At 37.6% G+C, this 17,886-nt stretch overlaps 2 protein-coding genes across 4 annotated transcripts in view; one reads left to right on the top strand and one right to left on the bottom strand.

Annotated features, from left to right (window-relative positions):
* The first annotated feature begins 1,313 nt into the window (after nt 1–1,313).
* On the top strand, nt 1,314–6,658 carry tbx16l (T-box transcription factor 16, like). Of its 2 annotated transcripts, XM_056270031.1 has the most exons (9): nt 1,314–1,767; nt 1,921–2,086; nt 2,613–2,715; nt 3,520–3,684; nt 3,805–3,954; nt 4,381–4,451; nt 4,742–4,818; nt 5,039–5,246; nt 5,655–6,658. In XM_056270031.1, the coding sequence occupies exons 1-9, from the start codon at nt 1,677–1,679 to the stop codon at nt 6,241–6,243; spliced, it is 1,620 nt and encodes a 539-aa protein (XP_056126006.1). In that variant the 5' UTR covers nt 1,314–1,676; the 3' UTR covers nt 6,244–6,658. The 2 variants fall into 2 exon arrangements, with proteins under 2 accessions (XP_056126006.1, XP_056126005.1); XM_056270030.1 differs by lacking the exon at nt 1,314–1,767 and having other exon boundaries at nt 1,915–2,086; nt 5,042–5,246.
* A 1,981-nt stretch (nt 6,659–8,639) lies between these two features.
* Nucleotides 8,640–17,886, bottom strand: part of flot2a (flotillin 2a) — a 45,734-nt gene continuing 36,487 nt past the window's right edge. For both annotated transcript variants that reach the window (XM_056269983.1, XM_056269984.1), the window contains exons 4-11: nt 16,782–16,905; nt 16,316–16,434; nt 16,045–16,158; nt 13,577–13,696; nt 13,229–13,443; nt 10,685–10,868; nt 10,351–10,500; nt 8,640–9,721 (exon numbers count right to left, since the gene is read on the bottom strand). In XM_056269983.1, the coding sequence (XP_056125958.1) occupies nt 9,683–9,721; nt 10,351–10,500; nt 10,685–10,868; nt 13,229–13,443; nt 13,577–13,696; nt 16,045–16,158; nt 16,316–16,434; nt 16,782–16,905 (1,065 nt within the window). In that variant the 3' untranslated portion in view covers nt 8,640–9,682. The remainder of the gene's footprint in view (nt 9,722–10,350; nt 10,501–10,684; nt 10,869–13,228; nt 13,444–13,576; nt 13,697–16,044; nt 16,159–16,315; nt 16,435–16,781; nt 16,906–17,886) is intronic.

The following is a 17,886-nucleotide window of genomic DNA, read 5'->3' on the forward strand; positions in this document are numbered from 1 at the left end:
TTATGGAAAAAAAAAAGGATGAAAGATTTCCCAATGCAGAGTTTGCAACGGTTTCATGTTGGTCATGCGGAACTGAATGGCATTGACCAACTGAAAGCTGCTTTGTTTGAAAATGACTTCTATGTGAGCTGTGCTTCATACATTGCTATACAACAATACACACTCCTGGGCAAAAAAAAAAAATGGGTCAAGCCCAAAATGGCTAAACACTAGCTTTTAATTATCTTAACTGCAAATTATTGGTCAGTAAATAAGCATTGCAAGCAAATGCCCTACTTAAAAAGCCATTGCAGTCTCAGAAAAATATCAACGACAGAATGAAGTTTTTGGCTGAATATGGGAGTGTGTGGAGAAATGAATCACATTGAAACACAAGTTGCATGGTGATGCTCCAGAGCGGTGTCTTCGAAAATCTGTTGAGAAATATAACAATAAATTCATCTCTGTACCACAGTGAAGCATGGAGGAAGCGCTGTCATTTTAGTTGCTGGTATTGGTGCTACAGGAGAATATTGCAGAATGCCTTGCTTCACATAATTGAAAAGTGATCTAAAGAGGAATGATCAGATGTTATTTTTCAACATCAAGATAATGCTCCTGCCCAAATTGCAAAGATCCAAGAAGTGGCTTGAGATCAAGTCCATCATCAGGCTCATGTTCGGCCTGGTCGGAGTCTAGATAGGAACAATATTTGGCCTCACATTAAATTCAAACAAACTGGGAGACATTTTTCGACTACTGAACTGTTTGAAGCCATCAAAATTGAGTGGAACAACACTGATTTTTCTTTCTGTAAAAAAAGTCTGCAACTTTACCCACACAGCTTAAACATTTAACAAAGGGGAAGGCTTTTCCATGCTTTGTTACATTATACAGTTTAAATGCAATTCTTGCTAATTTCCTGACCAGTGATTTGTGATAAAAATGGTTAAGCCTAGTAAATATTTTGTCATTCTTTTAACCTTTTTTTGTCCACAAAAGTTTGCTCGTGTCCACATGTTAAGAGTATAGTCTTAAGTCATTTACTACTTGAAAATAAACTTGGAGGTGTTTAGCCAGGTAGATTTAAGTGTTTAACTGCCTAAACACATCCAAAACCAGTATAAAAATGCACTTAAGTTGCCATACATAAATACTGCTGTCCAGGATTATTTTGTCAGGCCTCACTCAATGGGTGTTTTGATAGAGAAGCCCTTAGCAAATGACCTGAAGCCATATTCAATGCATGATTTGAATGTTTAAGACTGGAAATTATCCACTGAATGCTGAACTTTGACAGTTCTACCAAGAGCCAATAAATAGTGAAGACTTCCTGCAGTAATGAGGGGACAAACTGCTGGTGTGATTAACACCAATATGTGCGTGTCTGTATGGGTTTAGAGGAAGTGTTAGGGAACCCTTGGCCTCCAGAGTAAGATGCACCCCCCTTTCCCCCAGATCCAGAGAATGTTGTTTCTACACACCTATGTGGGCAGGCTGGAGCACAAACTGGGAACTGGGAGAGACAAAGAGACAGATCAAAGACGAGACTGATGTTTTGACAGAAGTGCACATACACACCTCTGTCCTCTTTGAAGTGATGGAAAGGTAGCAGCCTAAGGAAAGTCCTTGCAGGTCATTGGCTTTGGAAGCTACAAACCTCTGGACAAGTCTCTTCAGTTTGCTGCTCCGGTCTCATGGTCATGTATCTCCCAGAGGAACGGCCTGTGCTGGACTTACCTTACCAAATGAACCATTTAGCTAGTAACTATGGATATTATCCACAAGGTAAGACTGTCTTTTCATTTCTCACATTTTGAGAAGTTCAAATTCGATTTCAGGGTTATTTTAAATGTATTATGAGTTTTTCAAAACGTTCAACAAACAAGTGTCGTGCTGGAGTTGTAAATGAAAATGTGAAATGATTCTATTATTGATTAGACTGCAAGGAACCCATCTGCCGAACTCAGCACAGCACCGATGGCAGGATGAGCAGTGCTGAAGCTGAACTGACCTCACTGCCGGTTCATGTGTCACTGCAAGATCGGGAGCTTTGGGACAAATTCAGCAGTTTCGGCACAGAGATGCTGATTACTAAATCTGGCAGGTATGCACTTATGCGGTATTGGTACTTTTATGCTTGGTTTCACAGACCAGGCTTAAGCCTAGTCCCAGACTGAAATGCACGTTTGAGCTGTTTTAACTGAAAGCAACTTGCTCTGACATATCTTAAAATATGCCATTGTTTTGAGATTCACACCAGTAATTTTTTTTTCTACGGCATTTTCATAAAAGTTCAGGCCTAATCCTGGCTTAATCTAAGCCCTGTCTGTGAAACCAGACCATGATGTTTGTAATATGGTATTTCTACACAACAAATGGAATTGTGTCTGGATTTACACCTATTTAGTGCAGAAAATCTTAAATATTTGTCAATGTATCTATAGTCAGGTTACAAAGAGGAAAGGTGTTCTTAAGTGAATTCATTGAACCGTTCATTTTGTTGAATATTCTTAAACACATGGATCCTATAATAATTAACAATTAAAATTGCCTTTATAGAGGGCGTCTCCAGTCTTCTAATATGTGATGACTAATTGTTGTGGTGTGTTTCCGGTGTACTTTTATTTCAGGCGTATGTTTCCCAGCTGCAAAGTAACAGTGACAGGACTGAATCCTAAAGTCAAGTATGTGGTGATAATGGACATGGTGCCGTTTGATAACCGCAAGTACAAGGTACCTCCCCTCCACCCCTCCCTTATGGCACATAATAATTCATTACATTTATATAGCGCTTTTCTAGGCACTCAAAGCGCTTCACATAGAAGGGGGGATCTCCTCAACATACACACATATACTCAATTCAACCCCCTCCATTCTCCCTGACAAACACACATATACTACCATTCAAAAGTTTAGGGTCTGTATAAGATTTTTCTTTTCTTTTAATAATTTAATACTTTTATTCATGGCATAAAAGATTGCGAACAATCCTGTTCTTTTGAACTTTCTATTTTTTGCTCTTTTGACTTTACCAAAGATTCCTGACATGCATCACAGTTTCCACAAAAATATTAACCAGCACAACTCATAACATTGATAATAATAAGAAATGTTTTTTTTGAGCACCAAAATCAGCATATTAGAATGATTTCTGAAGGATCATGTGACACTGATGCTGAAGATCCAGCTTTGTCATCACAGAAATAAATTAAATTGTAATTTACTTTATTTTGGCCCTAAAAAAATGGCCTTGGTGAGCATAAGAAACTTTTCAAAAACGTTTTGAGTTTACCATTAAACTATTTTAACTATCAATGTTCTATTCCTTAATATTAATTTTTTAACTGATCCACGTGACATTTTAGCTCCAGGTGAGTATAGGGATGTTATAGTTCTGCAAACCTGATGCTTGATTTTTTTTGTAAGTTATGAACAAAGCCAAAGACCTAAAAATAAATGTATGAATATGGATGAGTATTGATTTGATTGTTGTACTCTTAATAACTATATATAGCCTACGCTCTTATATTGTTGCAGTGGAATAAGGATTGTTGGGAAGTGAATGGTTCAACTGATCCACACCTGCCCAATCGGTTCTTCATCCATCCAGACTCGCCTGCACCTGGAGAGAAATGGATGCAGTATCCAATCTCCTTCCACAAGCTCAAACTGACCAACAACACACTTAACTCCAATGGCTTGGTGAGCTTTTAGAAATGGGGGAAATGTTCTGGTTGAAAGGTTAATAAAGAAAGCATATTCATAAAAAGAATGTTTTTCTGTGTTCAGGGTTATATTTCTGTTTCTCTCCACGTTCATTAGGTGGTTCTCCACTCCATGCACAAATACCAGCCCCGTCTACACATAGTCCAGTCTCCAGACCCCTGTAACCCTCACAACCCTGGGGGTTACCTGCGCTTCACCTTCCCTGAAGCTGCTTTTGTAGCCGTCACGGCCTACCAGAACCAGGAGGTGAGCAGAGACATTTCACATGTGATGAATACTGTATGAAAAAATAGGAAATTTAGAGCTGGCCTTCAAAGATGTTTTTATTTTTGGAGTTCCACTGCCATCTAGTGGCTAAAATTCACGAGGCTAAAGACTTATCAATGTAGCTTAATTCAAAATGTATACAGTAATAATAGAATCTAGTATCCAGTTCAAAAGTACGTGATGCTTGTAATTAAAAAAATATATATTTTAATCTCAAAATATCAACAATTTACCGGTAAATGAAAGCTGAAAAATGAACATTTGTGCCAGACTTCAAAGAGTCTCTCTTTTCTCCCTTGATTCATTATTTTCTATTAGTCCATTTTTTTGTATGATTTATAAGTGTTAACTGGCATGTCTGTGGTTTTTGTTGATGGTACCCTTTATTTTTCTTCCTCAACACAGATCACAAAACTCAAGATTGACAACAACCCCTTTGCCAAAGGCTTTCGTGACAATGGACTGAACAGGAAAAGGTGAGAAACAATTGGTCACAATTGGACATTTTTATCATTTCTTTCTTTAATTCAGGAAAATTCACCTACAAATGTCTCCTTTAGAGAACAGGGCTGATTAATTGTCATTTTTTTTCAACCGTTTAAGTAAATTAGTAGATTTCCATCATTCCAAAGGGCAAATCAAATGTACATAGTGTATTTAATAAAATTGACATATTGTTTCCTGTCCTGACTATTGAAATGACCTTCACCCTGATAAGTAATTCTGATATTTTGTCAATATAACCTTTATAATTTCTACTCATTAGGTTTAGAGACAAAGAGACCCAAGAGACCCAGGATTCAGATGGACAGGACAAACGAGATTTGACACCAAATGAGCATGGTATGATTTTTTCCCCCATTGGTGTTGCTTGGTGTTTCTGTTGTGATGACCTGGTGCCCAGCAGGGGGCAGCACAGGGGATTCATGGCAATCATGAGGGTCACCTTGGTGTGCCCTGCATTTCACTTACTATTTAATTAGCTGTTTTTCTTTGGACAGACTCTTTGAAATAAATTGTGTAAGTTTAGTTTCACTATTTCTGCTTTTCTGTTGTCCAATAGCAGTGGGACAGTCACAGAAAGACGAGGATGTCGACGTGACCGTGTCCAGCTCTGTTGACTGCAGCAGTGCCCTGATTTTTTCAGACGTGGCTTCCTCGGTCACCCCAAACCCTTTCATATCAGCCTTCAAAAGCCTCAGCACGGCTGGAGGACCTTCACCCCAGCAGACCCACACCATTCTCAGCCTCAGCAACAGACACCTGAACAGGTGAGTCTAGCTTTGTGTGATGCAGTGAATATCAATATAATCATACTATAATATTTTGCTGCAGTTGTACTGTAAAATGCTCATTTTTGCTCTGAACCCATGTATTACATTTTATTATAGAGATTCAGAGGTAAAATGTGTGGCAAAGATGAAAACCCCGATGGGGAAGAATTTTCGAAATATCAGCTAAGCTGTAAAATGTGGATTTACAGTCAATTTTAGCATGGAGATATAGGGATAAAACGTATAACCTTTATAGAGTTAAAAAAAAAAATCTCTCTTCACTATTCTGGATCTTTGCTGAAAAAGTTTGCATCCCTGGAGATCAAAATGATCTCAGTTTATCCCTTTCTTGACAAGTACTACATGCAGGTGTGACAGTCTTCCAAATAAATGTTTTCTTTCAAGTCCCAGAGAAGCCAGACCCTCCAGCCTCCATAGTCTTTGTGCAGCTCTGCCCATGGCCCAGAGCTCCTGTGTCCAGTCCTCCACAGCAGACAGCAACCTCAGCCGACTGCCATCTCAGATCAGCAGCCCTCTAAACCACCACCACCACAGCAGTCCCGCCTGTCAGACCCCTGGCAGATCCATAATCCAGCTCCAGTCTTATTTCCATACCTCTCCCCATCCTGACATGGAGCTGCCTCTCCCTCTGCCTCCTAAACTGAGTCGGATGCAACTTCCTGAAAGTGTTCTGAGGAACCTGGAGATGACCCCAGTCTACGACTACGTTAATCCGAGACCCTTCACCGACATCCTCAACAGGATCCATTTTCGACCGTTGGCCTCTGGACCAGCAGGGAAGGGCCTGCAAAATCCCCACCACCCTGAGCAGTACCTCCGCCCGCAGATTTATCCAGCTGCTCAGGAATACATTGATCAACAATTCACATTAAACAGCATGCTGAACAGCCAGACCGAACACAGATCACAGATGGACTACGTCAGTGCCAGACCACTAACTGAATACTATTGTGAACAGCAGATTGGGAAATGAAGTTTATCGGTTATCATCTAATTATGCCTCATTATGTTGCCTCATGTCCAGCAGAGACTGCACTGCTTCAATCTGTTCCCCTCTGCATCACTAGTTTACAAACCAGATGTTGAACACAGAGGGCTTGCCAACAAAAGAATGTAAATATTATTTTCAGTGGGACATAAGGTTGTTTGCTGTAGCTGATGTCCATATTTATGTTTTGCAATTAACGGAACCCTTTGGCAAGTAGCAAAATGGTCATACGGCCCCACTCCATCTGGTATGGAACACACACTCTTTATTATCCAAACAATTCCTATCATACTCCCCCCCCTTGATAATCCAGTTTCACTTGGAAATATGCCACATTACAAAGCAAGATGAAGTGTGGACTGAAATTCATGAAGTTGAAAGAAATGCAGATACATATCACACTATTGCTGTCTCAATCATCTCTGATCTTCTGGGTTTTTTTTTTTTTACATTAAAACTGGCACCCCCCTTTTTTTTGCATAGACATAAAAATCACTATCCAAACTTAAATGGTTGTAATTCAGGAATGCTTTGGAATATAGACCTATGGCTGGTCTTGTTTTAAAGAAGACATTTTCCAGATTATTGTAGAAGTCTAGAAATGATAAAAAATGAAACAGAAAAAAAGTTATATAAGTTTGATTTTATGAAATGGTGTAATGTAAAAATATAATTATTAATATTTTATATAAAATATATATATTACAAAATATATTTTACTCTAAAACTGCAAGAAAATTAAAGACACAAATCTGAACAAGTTGTATTCCAAATTTTAGGTTGATATTAAAAAAATGAGCTTTCAGTAAGATTTTATTTGGGCGCAGTACCCAACTTTTTCACTAGACTCCATTACTGCCCATATAAGGGCGCCTCCATTTTCATATGTTTTGAGTGATCTGAACCATGTATTTCCATAATTTTCATACAATTTATGAAGTAGACATCTTATTCAGAAGTAGTATGGGTGGTTTGGCAGTATTTGATTTGAATTCAACCTCTAATAAATGCATAAAAAGACTACGTTATAGCGTTATAGCTCGCAGCCAATCAGAAATCGAGAATCCATACATTTTTCTTTATATTTAAAACATTTTCAGACCTTTTTTTCTCATAAAATGGAATTGGTGTTATCTTTTGAACTCATGGCATGAAAACAAACTGAGGTTTCTACCAATCTTTCATGATTTTTCGTGTTTATTGTTATTTCAAAATAAAGGCCTAAATACTCCTAATGAATATGAAATATTCTTGTTGCAAATTGATAAATTACTGCTCCTCTGTAATTTATTTTAGATAACAGCCACCAAATATGAAAACTAGAGATTTTAAGCTTTCAAATGATATATAGTTTGGCAATATTACTTTAGGTTTTTACTAAGATATTATTGTTTTAAACATGCAATGGCAAATGGGCCCGCCGGCGGGCCCTCGCAGGTTAAGAGGTTAAACCTAAATACTGTGTTCTGCATTGTTTTTTCATTTGTTTGAAGTCATTACAAACATAACTTTTCTTAGCATTGTAAAGTCGACTTACAAAGCCCATAAACTCAAAAATTTCACACACCAAAAAGACAAATAAATTAAGACAAATTTATTGACTGTGATCAGAAACTGATTCCTAAATAGATACATGTATACTACATATTCATTCATCAACAATATATTGGCATTAACTATATGCACTGCTATATAGCACATGTTAGTGTGGAAACTTTACAAACTCTAGAACAAACACACTCAGCTCAGAAACGACAGCTTTTGTTAGTTTGGTTTAAGCATAGAAAAGTTTTTGCCTGAAGTTGAGATTAAATGTGTGCAACATCTTATAAACAATGGCTATATTTTCAGACCATAATTCCATTTTCCCCAGCTGAAACGGACATTGACATCAAAAACAACAAACACACTTCATTTTGAAGAATGAAAATTGAACATCAATTTTAATGAACTTGTTTCTGACAAACAGAACTTTTTCCCCCACAAATACTTTTGCCAAAGTGTACTGTTAAAAAACCCCTGTTATATTTGGCATCAGATTACTACCTATGTATGATCAAAATACACAATAACTAATGATTCAGCAGCAATGTAAAATAAATGTTGATATACTGTTTGACCTACCGATGTTTGGCAAACTATTGTGTATGACAGAATGGCAAGCTGAAAATCAGAATAAAATAAAACAAAACAGAAAAAAAAGTTAAGAGTTAAAATTCACATATATCTGACAGAGCTCTCACATTATCTGGATGTTGATAATTAGTACTTAAGGAACCAAAAAATGCATATGACATTTTCTGATATTGTGGTTAAAAAAATAAATAAAAAAGAGGAGGTCCTGTCATATGGAGATATGCAGAATAAAACTATGGAGATGGTAGATGTTCAACTTTAATTGCACAGCGTGTAATGTATCGATCTCTAAACTTGTAGATTCTGTACTGTCAGTTTGGCTGAAGACAAGGTTTATAATATCTTACTTTCAGCTAATAGAAGAGGACCAAAGCTTTATCATCTGCATAAACAGTGGGTGAGGTAACTTTTCTGTGATGAAAAAATAAAGATACCTTCCTATATCCTGCTGATTCAGCACGTTTGGCCTATGCTTGGCATCTTAGTAAAAATGCACTTGGACCACATTTTAACATCCAAAAATAGGCTAAACATTATCAAAGAATATACATACGGAAATTATAATGAATCACATGGAGTAGTTCCACATGAAGGACTACATGGTGAATATGTGACCTGACCTAGAACCCTAAAGCACATTTTTTTTAAAAGCAACAGAACGATCATTCATGTCCACTATAAAAAAATATGAAATTACTTAATGTTTGACCTGTACAAAAAGATGTTTTCAAATGGATGTACATCTAAATGTGTTGGTTAGATAAAATAAAAGTCAGTCCTTCTCACTCGTGTGTCACTATTTGACCTGAACAGCAAAGTCTTCACAATGATGACCCAGTTGATCAATCCACTAAACATGCTGTAACAAACCTAATGGCTCTTCTACACTATACGTCTATATATTTTCATACACTGCATAAATGTTACTGTGATTACAATCTTAGCCACCCATCAAAATGGCAATACATACTTATCTTCTAAATAACTACGTACACATAGAGCTGCCCACTAGCAAATTTGAATGAAATCGTTCTGTGATTAGCAAAATAATCTTTTTTGAGGTACATCGTTTAAACAGAAAAAATGTCAAATAAACAGACAGAAAAGGATATAAGTGATAAAACAAGAGCACATGCAGAGAATCTGGTCCTGAAGAGGTAAGGCACCAGGGGTCTAAAAAAATAAAATCCTCAATTTCCTCATTTTAAAAAGAAAAGAGCTTTCAAATGTTTCTTTTCAAGGCAATCGATGTGGGAGTGTTGGAAAGGCAGCAGAGTGAAAGAAGAGTTCAAGCTTGAGGGTTGATCATTTTCTGCAGCAATGGGATCTGTAGAGAAACACGTTTATTTATGTTTATACTGACAAAACATAATATATTTTACTTATTCATTCACTCATTCTGTTTCATCTCTGCAAAAAGTGATCAGGCTTTAGCCTTTAGCTCTTTTTCCCTGTTCTGTGGCCTAGCAGTTACTGCAAAAGCTACACACATATAAGGCAAAATATAAATGTTCAAAAGTTTGGGGTCAGTAAAACACACACACACAAAAAAAAAACTATATTTCAAATAAACGCTGTTATTTTAATCTTTATATTAAAAAAGAATCCTGTAAAAATGCATCACAGTTTCTACAAATATAATAAGCAACTGTTTTCAACATTGGTATAATAAGAAATGTTTCTTGAGCAGCAAATCAGCATATTAGAATGATTTCTGAAGGATCATGTGACACTGAAGACTGGAGTAATGAGGCTGAAAATTCAGCATTGCCACCACAGGAATACATTACATTTTAATATATATATTAAAATAGAAATCAATAATTTTAAACTGCAATTATGTTTTACAATATTACTGTTTTACTGTATTTTTGATCAAATAAAAGCAGCCTTTATTTGAAAAACATTTTTTTAAAATCTTAAAACAGGTAGTATACATGAAATATTTGTATTCACCTTGGACAGATCCACCCCTGTGAGGGCGTTGACAGAAACAGGCAGTTCAGCCAACAGACGATTGACTTCCCCAGTGACACGGCCACCGTCACCGCTCAGGATCACAATCTCATTGGTACGGGCCAAGGGTGCTGACACCTTTTCAGCAATCTGTGATGGTACAAATTCAGCCACTGACATGTTAACACAGCAAAATATATTTATTCTTGAGACTTAAGAATAGTGTTATTAAATATTAGTAGTATTGGACAGGTCTAAAAAAGAAAGCAGAAAAAGTTGGAAAATATAGCAGTAATTTAATCCCACACATTTCTTTCGTCAGACTTCTACACACCTTTGGCAGAGCCTCCAGGACGAGGGCGATCTTTGCAGCCTCCCCGTACTGCTGATAGGCCTCAGCTTTGAGCCTCATGCTTTCTGCCTCAGCTTTACCCACAGCCTCAATGGAGCCGGCCTCTGCTTCTCCAATACGCCTGATCTTCTCCGCATCAGCCTGTGCCGTCAACACCTTCTTCATCCTGACAGAGAGGAGCAGAAGTCAGATTGACTTCCTGAAGCCTCTGTTCTTCCCCTTCCCTTTCTTATCTGATTTACATGGATGGAATTCCCTCAAGGCCCTGATATACTTCAAGTGAAATCGAAGAATGAACTGTTATGACGTCATTTCGAACAAAATCAGGCCGAAACAAAGTTTGCTTTGCGAATCGAAGCAGCTTGCCGAAGCGAACGTTTACTCTGAGTGCTAAACTCCTTTGAACTAACATTGGTAGATAGGTTTGGCTTTGCAGCTCTGCCTTACTTAACATGGAAATTTTCCCAAGTTCATTTCTTCTGTTCAGTCCGTCGAGGTCAGACGCGAGTTAAAACATGAAGACACTGGAGAGCTGCCTTGAAGCAGAAATTGAAGTTGTAATTCTAACTGAAAGAGGCACTGACACTATTTTTCATGATTAATAATATAGAGCTGTTTGCTTTAAAGCAATCTATTGTATAAAGTGCTTTAAAAATAAAATTGACGTGACTTTTTGGAGTGTTGAATTGCAGATTGTACAAACATATCCACATCGCTATGATTAGATGATTTCTTAACCGCTCTATTCTCACCGCTGTCACTTTTGTTGTGCGTTTATTTTGTTATTGAGAGGAAAGCGCATATGCAGCAGTGTGGGCGGCGTCAGGATTTTAGCTAACAGTAAATCGCTGCTCAGGTATTTCAAAGTTCTTTTTACACCCTGAATGAATGAAAAAGAATGAAAAAGAACTTTGCTGCGAGTATCGCAGTATCTATATACCAATTTCCCCATCTTTAAATAAGGACAACCACATCTCTCACCTTTAACAGTCTCCTTTTCTTTTCCTGCAACCAGGGGCGTCACTAGGCCCTTTTTAGGGGGGCTTCAGCCCCCCTAAACTTCTGCCAAGCCCCCCTAAAAATGTGAGATTAATGTAGGCTACACAAATTCGTGTTCGCTTCAGTCTTGTTATAATCAGATTCAGCACGTTCTCAATCCACAGCTGCGCCGTGCAGAGAGCACGTCAGAAACAGAGGACAGGGTGTGTGTGTTCATTTGTGTGTTCATCTGAGCCTCATTGGTCTGTCACTGCTCGTCAATGTCAGAGACGACCAATCAAATCAAAGTAGGCGGGCTTTATGTTCACAGACGCTGCTGAGCGCGAATCTTAACAGTGCGACACGACCATTTTTTACAGTCTATGGACTCAACGCGTACGGTCAAGTGCGAGATAAGATGTAAGTAGCTAAACTTAACATTTCATATTTTACTTTTTTTAGGTCATAAATGTTAAACGAATGACAAAAAATAATCAGGCAAACTAATATAGTTTTGTCTAATTTCGCCATTTTGAACTGAAAATAGGCCTATACACTCATGTAACTCATGTAATGTAATAATTAGTTTACAAGAAACATTAACAAATTAGTTTTCATCATGTTAGGCACAAGATTAATAATGAATGTGTACATATTGAGAATATAATACAAATTGTAGCCTTTAGTAAATTAAAAAAGCTCAGCTTTAGGAGGGGAAGAGAAAGGGAGGAAGAGACTGAGAAAAAAAGGAAGAGTGATGGAGATGAGAAGAGAGGAGGTATTGACAAATAATCTGCCCACTGACATGGTTTTAAAGCTATTTCTTATCCTTTTTTTTGGTCTTCAAACGTCTTGAAATGCACATATCAGAAATAAAAAATTTGAACCCCCTACCAATCTCAAATTTAGGACCTCTGTGATTATAAAGCCCTGTCTACGGCCCTGTATTAGGCATAAGATCAATAATAAATGTGTAGCCTACATATTGTGAATGCATTTAATAAACTTAATTACCTTTAGTAGCTTTCAGTAAATAAACGCGTCTGAGAAAATGATTCATAGGCAAAATCAACCTATCAGTTGACCCTATGTTTACTTTCTTCACTGACAGACAAAAATGAAAAGCCTATATCAGTCAAAGCTCAGCTTTAGGAGGGGAAGAGACAGGGCAAGAGAAAAACAAAGAGAAAAAAAGTGATGCTGCTGATGAGGAGAGAAAAATTGTCAGCTGCCCACTATCCAAGTTTTTTGGCCTTCAGAACATCTTAAAATGCACATATGTAGATCAGAGAAATCAAAATTTTCTCGGGGAGACCCCGAACCCCCCTATTTGCCCTGCCTCACATTTGGGACCACAGTTATTATAAAACCGTGCCTTTGCATCGTAATGAAAATGGTTAATAGTGATCTTTAGATCCTAAACTAAAGTGTTACCTTTTTTTATAATTTGTTTAAAAATCATATTGGGGGCTTAGCCCCCCTAAAATGAAAATCCTAGTGACGCCCCTGCCTGCAACTCACTAATTCCCTCTCATTCCTTTTACTCACTTCCTTGCCTCTGCGAGCTGCTCCATCTTGTAGGCTTCAGCCTCAGCTGGTCTCCTCACGGTGGCGATCAGCTCTTTATCTGTCCTGAGGATCTCCTTTTCCTCAATGGTGATCTGCTTCTTTCTCTGAACCACCTCGATCTCAATCTCCTCCAGTCGGATCTTCTGCTGCTCCTTGGCTGCCTGAAGCTCATAGGCCAATTGCGCCTCAGCTTTCTGAAAAGAAAGAATGATTATATATGGGAGTTGTGTTTGGGTGTCCACAAACTTTTGGCCATATAGTGTGTATCACATGAATGATTGCCCAGATTGATCTTAAAATTACCGGAGGAATAACTCAGCTTTATACCTTTGTGTTTACTTCTTGATTGAAGGCAGCCTTCTGCATCTCCAGCTCTCTCTTTGAGTCGGCCATTTTTGTATCTGCTTGGAATTTCACATCCATCATTTCCTTTTTACATTCTGCTTCCTGTAACAAGAGAATAAGAGATGTGAAAAAAGCAAAACGTTTCACACCACTTACTCTTTCAATTTCCTGCTTACAACCTACCACTATCTTATGGCGCTTTTCCACTACACAGTACCAGCTCGCCTCGGCTCGACTCGACTCGCCTTTGTTTGGTTTTCCACTGTGTAAAAGTTGTACCTGTACCTGCTTTCGGGTACTTTTTTTCGTACCACCTCCGGCGAGGTTCCAAGCGAGCTGAGGCGAGCTAAGCCGATACTAAAATGTGACGTGAAAACAATGCCGACTGCTGATTGGTCACGGAGAATCTGCGTCATCATTGCACGCGCCAGATGGAGTATTTTAAATAGTTTGGCCAGAGATAGTTACTAAACTTACTACTATTATTATGGCAACTCGGAAGAATACGCCGTGGTCAAACGAGGAGGTGCAGACATTCCTTTGTTTGGTTGCCGAAGAGAGGATCCAGCGAGAGCTTGATGGGGCAACGAGGAACGAAATGCGTCGCTATGACGACCGGGTACTATTTGTGGCGGTACTTTCTGCAATGGAAAACGGAGCGAAAAGCGAGCCGAGTCGAGGCGAGCCAAGGCGAGTCGAGTCGAGTCGAGCTGGTACTGGTAATGGAAAAGCGCCATAAGAATAGGACACAATTTGATGCCCCATTAACATTTTTGCCATCTGTTGAATTGATATCAACTGTAGTAAAAACTATTTTCAATTATTAATTTATTTTAAATACCACTTTTTTTTTTTTTTTTTTTTTTTTGCTGTATTCATTTATCAATAACTAACTTCAAACCAACAGTTGGTCTTAAACTAGCCAGCCCCCTATTCATTTTGGCTCTATTTGCAACCCATTCTGCAGTACTTTTGATTTTCTAAATTTTGTCATTTAATTTTGAAGTCATCACACATCAAAATTATTATATAATAGCAAAAATAATTACTATATAATATTTTAAATAACTGTTTTCTATTTTTGAATCTATTTTAAAATGTAATTTGCTGTGTTGTCAAAGCTGAATTTTCCGCATCATTACACAGTCTTCAGTGTCACATGATCTATCAGAAATCAGTCTAATATGCTGATTTGGTGCTCAGGAAACATTTCTTATTATTATCAATGTTGAAAACAGTTTTTGGTGCTTAATATTTTGGTGGAAACCATGATATTTTTTCCAGGATTCTTTGATGAATAGTTCAAAAGTTCAAAAGAATAGCATTTATTTGAAACAGAAATCTTTTGTAACATTGTCTTTACTGTCATTTTTGATCAATTTACTCATCCTTGTTGAATAAAACTATTAATTTATTTTAAAAAACCTTACTGACCCCAAACTTTTCAATGGTAGTGTAGATACTAGGGGTGGGAATCTCTAGGCACCTCACGATTCGATTCGATTACGATTCAGAGGGCTGCGATTCGATGCTAAATCGATTATCAGAATCTTTTTTTTGTGTGTGTGTGACTATAAATACTTTGCTTTAAAAGTACAAAGTAATGACCCATAAAGAATTAACGTACAATATATTTTATTAACATTGCAAAGAACCAACAGGAAAATACATGTGTGTCTGAACTAGCAGCAGCATATTTGTAGTAAATTAATAATATAACAACGCCCGGTAACGTTACAGCCGAGTGTTTTTCCTCCTCTGGCTGGAAACGTGTCATATGGCTTCTCATATGTGTCTTGTTTCCGAAATATTTTAGTTTTACTCTACAAAGCTTACAACTAGTGTGGCTCTTGTCCAGCTCCTTTCCCCCTTCAACTTCAGAAGCCAAAATATTTCCACACGTCAGCTTTTAACGAGGAGGGTGTTTGGATTTGGCGCTCAGCCATCGCGTCCGCGTCTGTTATGTGCACGCCACAGACGGTCCGGCCACTGCACTTCCGCGCTTCAGAGTTCCGTCTTTCGCGTTCCGTCAATATTACGTTATTATAAATATATATCTAAATTTTTTTTTTTTTTTTTTAAATCGATTTTTGACAATTGTGAATCGATTCAGAATCGTCCACATCCGCATCGCGATGCATCTAAGAATCGATTTTTTCCCCCACCCCTAGTAGATACTGTATGTCCAAAACTTTCTAATCTTGTATAAAATCAGCATAAAATAAACCAATATTTCATAAAGTATTTTGACCCTGATTATCAATTTTCCCCTGACCATTTATTTTACAAACACACACTTATACACACTTATATACACACACACACACACACACTATAGAGTATATATATATATATATATATATATATATATATATATATATAGAGATAGAGAGAGAGAGATTCAGGCCCTTTTTTGTACACTGGTCTTAGAAAGTGACTCTTCAGCTCACCCTGATTCCAGCATCTCTCTCTGCTTCAGCCACGCCAATGTCAGCATCTCTCTGAACAGCAGCAGTCTGGGATTTCCCCAAGGAGCTCAAATATTCCACCTTATCATAGACATCCTAATAGAAGAAAACAGACAAGATTATCACCCTGACAACAGCAGTGGGTTTGAAAGACATTGACTGATTGTTAAAAACAGCATAAAATTTAAAAGCAAAGTAAAACAAAAACTCTCTCTCTATATATACATATATATACATATTAATGTAAGAGCACCTTAATAGTAAAGCTTAGGATCTCAATACCCATCCTGCCCACATCAGGTGCCGCCACCTCCCTCACCAGCTTGGCAAACTGATCCCTATCCTGGTAGATCTGCTCCACAGTCAGAGTCCCTATGAACACAAGCAAATAAGGTCAGTGAGAATGTGAAACATGTGATGCTTTCTTGTTTCCTTACTCCTCCATCTTCAAGGAAATTGACCAAAGGCTACAGTAAGTATGTACGGTATCATACAAAGGATGTATCAATTTTTCAAATGCACTGCAAGAACACAAGGAACAAGGAGAGTAAGCTTTGAGACTTAATACATAATGTCCCAATGATCTGTTTAAAGATTTATGCTGCTTATCTGGCAAGAGCTTGGATCTAGCACTAACTGTGCACCCTGTCTAAACTCTTCACAGTGAGGATAAGAGTGCGCTCTATTGGAGATAGACACAAGTGTCCAGCATCACTCACCCAGAATAGAGCGCAGGTGACCTTCCAGCGTCTGCAGAATGACACTTTTTATCTCTGCCACTGTCTTGCCCAAGAACTGTTCACAGGCATAACCCAGCAGCTCATTGTCGGTCATGACCTTCACCTGATAGCAGAACACATACAGTTATGGTCCAACACTTACACACACGGGATCACAGCATGCCATTGACACCTAGAGCTTGATAAAATGTATGTCAGGATAACAAGACATAGAACAAGTCTTACTGTTTTAATATTTTAGAGACAGACTATTCAAGAATATTCTAGCATCCAAACAGTCATATTATATATTTGCTCAACTGTTTTGACACATCTAAAAAGGCTATTTTTCAGGTATGAGGGACAGACATTAAGCAATAAGCACAACCAAATCTGCTGGATGCTGTAAAATAGTGTACAACTGAGGTTGTGGTTAATTGTGGGACATGCATCAATCAGTATTCATGCCACTCTGAATTGACACTTTAATCAGAATGTAAAAGAATCATGTGTTTATACTGTTGATAAAAATTAAATTACATGCTTAAAGAATCTAAGGGTGGGTTGCACCAATAAGAATTAAATTAAGAAAAGGTTAGAGGGAATCAAGGATTTGTTGATCTGGGTTTTATTTTAAAACGAGTTGTGTTGCCCCATTTAATTTTAAACATATGGGTGAATTTGTCCCATTTTTATTTTTGAGTTGTCAGAAAAACCAGTTAACTTAACCCATGTTGTTTTTCTTAAAATTTTGTGACTTTTTCTCATTTAGGCTCATGGACAGGCATACAAAGTTTCAACACGCTGATAATTACATGATTTCTATTGCTTTTGTGATGTTTGTGGGTCAATTTGACCAACATATTTTAATGTTTTAAGGCAACTGTAAAGACCCAAAATAAGATTTCTTGGTTATATTTAGTTATTTTAGTTTTTTACTGCCCTATGAAGCTAAAAAGGAGCTTTTCCCACTTGTTTCAATAAGGAAAACAATATTTTGCCAGCCACAGATGGTAAAAATTAGCTATCATTTCTTTTTTCAAGCCATCTTAAATACCAGCTAACCACTATTTAATTGTTTTTCTTGATATTTGTGACTTTTTCC

The sequence above is a fragment of the Rhinichthys klamathensis genome, unplaced genomic scaffold, assembly GCF_029890125.1.
Source record: "Rhinichthys klamathensis goyatoka isolate OS25496 unplaced genomic scaffold, OSU_Roscu_1.1 h1tg000296l_1, whole genome shotgun sequence".
NCBI classification, from domain to species: domain Eukaryota; kingdom Metazoa; phylum Chordata; class Actinopteri; order Cypriniformes; family Leuciscidae; genus Rhinichthys; species Rhinichthys klamathensis.

Bases quoted from the DNA above. Each gene is read 5' to 3' on its own strand.
- tbx16l (XM_056270031.1), top strand. From the start codon at position 1,677: ATGGTCATGTATCTCCCAGAGGAACGGCCTGTGCTGGACTTACCTTAC. The intron at 2,716-3,519 runs GTACCTCCCCTC...ATATTGTTGCAG, and splicing joins TTGATAACCGCAAGTACAAG to TGGAATAAGGATTGTTGGGA. The intron at 4,452-4,741 runs GTGAGAAACAAT...TCTACTCATTAG, and splicing joins AATGGACTGAACAGGAAAAG to GTTTAGAGACAAAGAGACCC.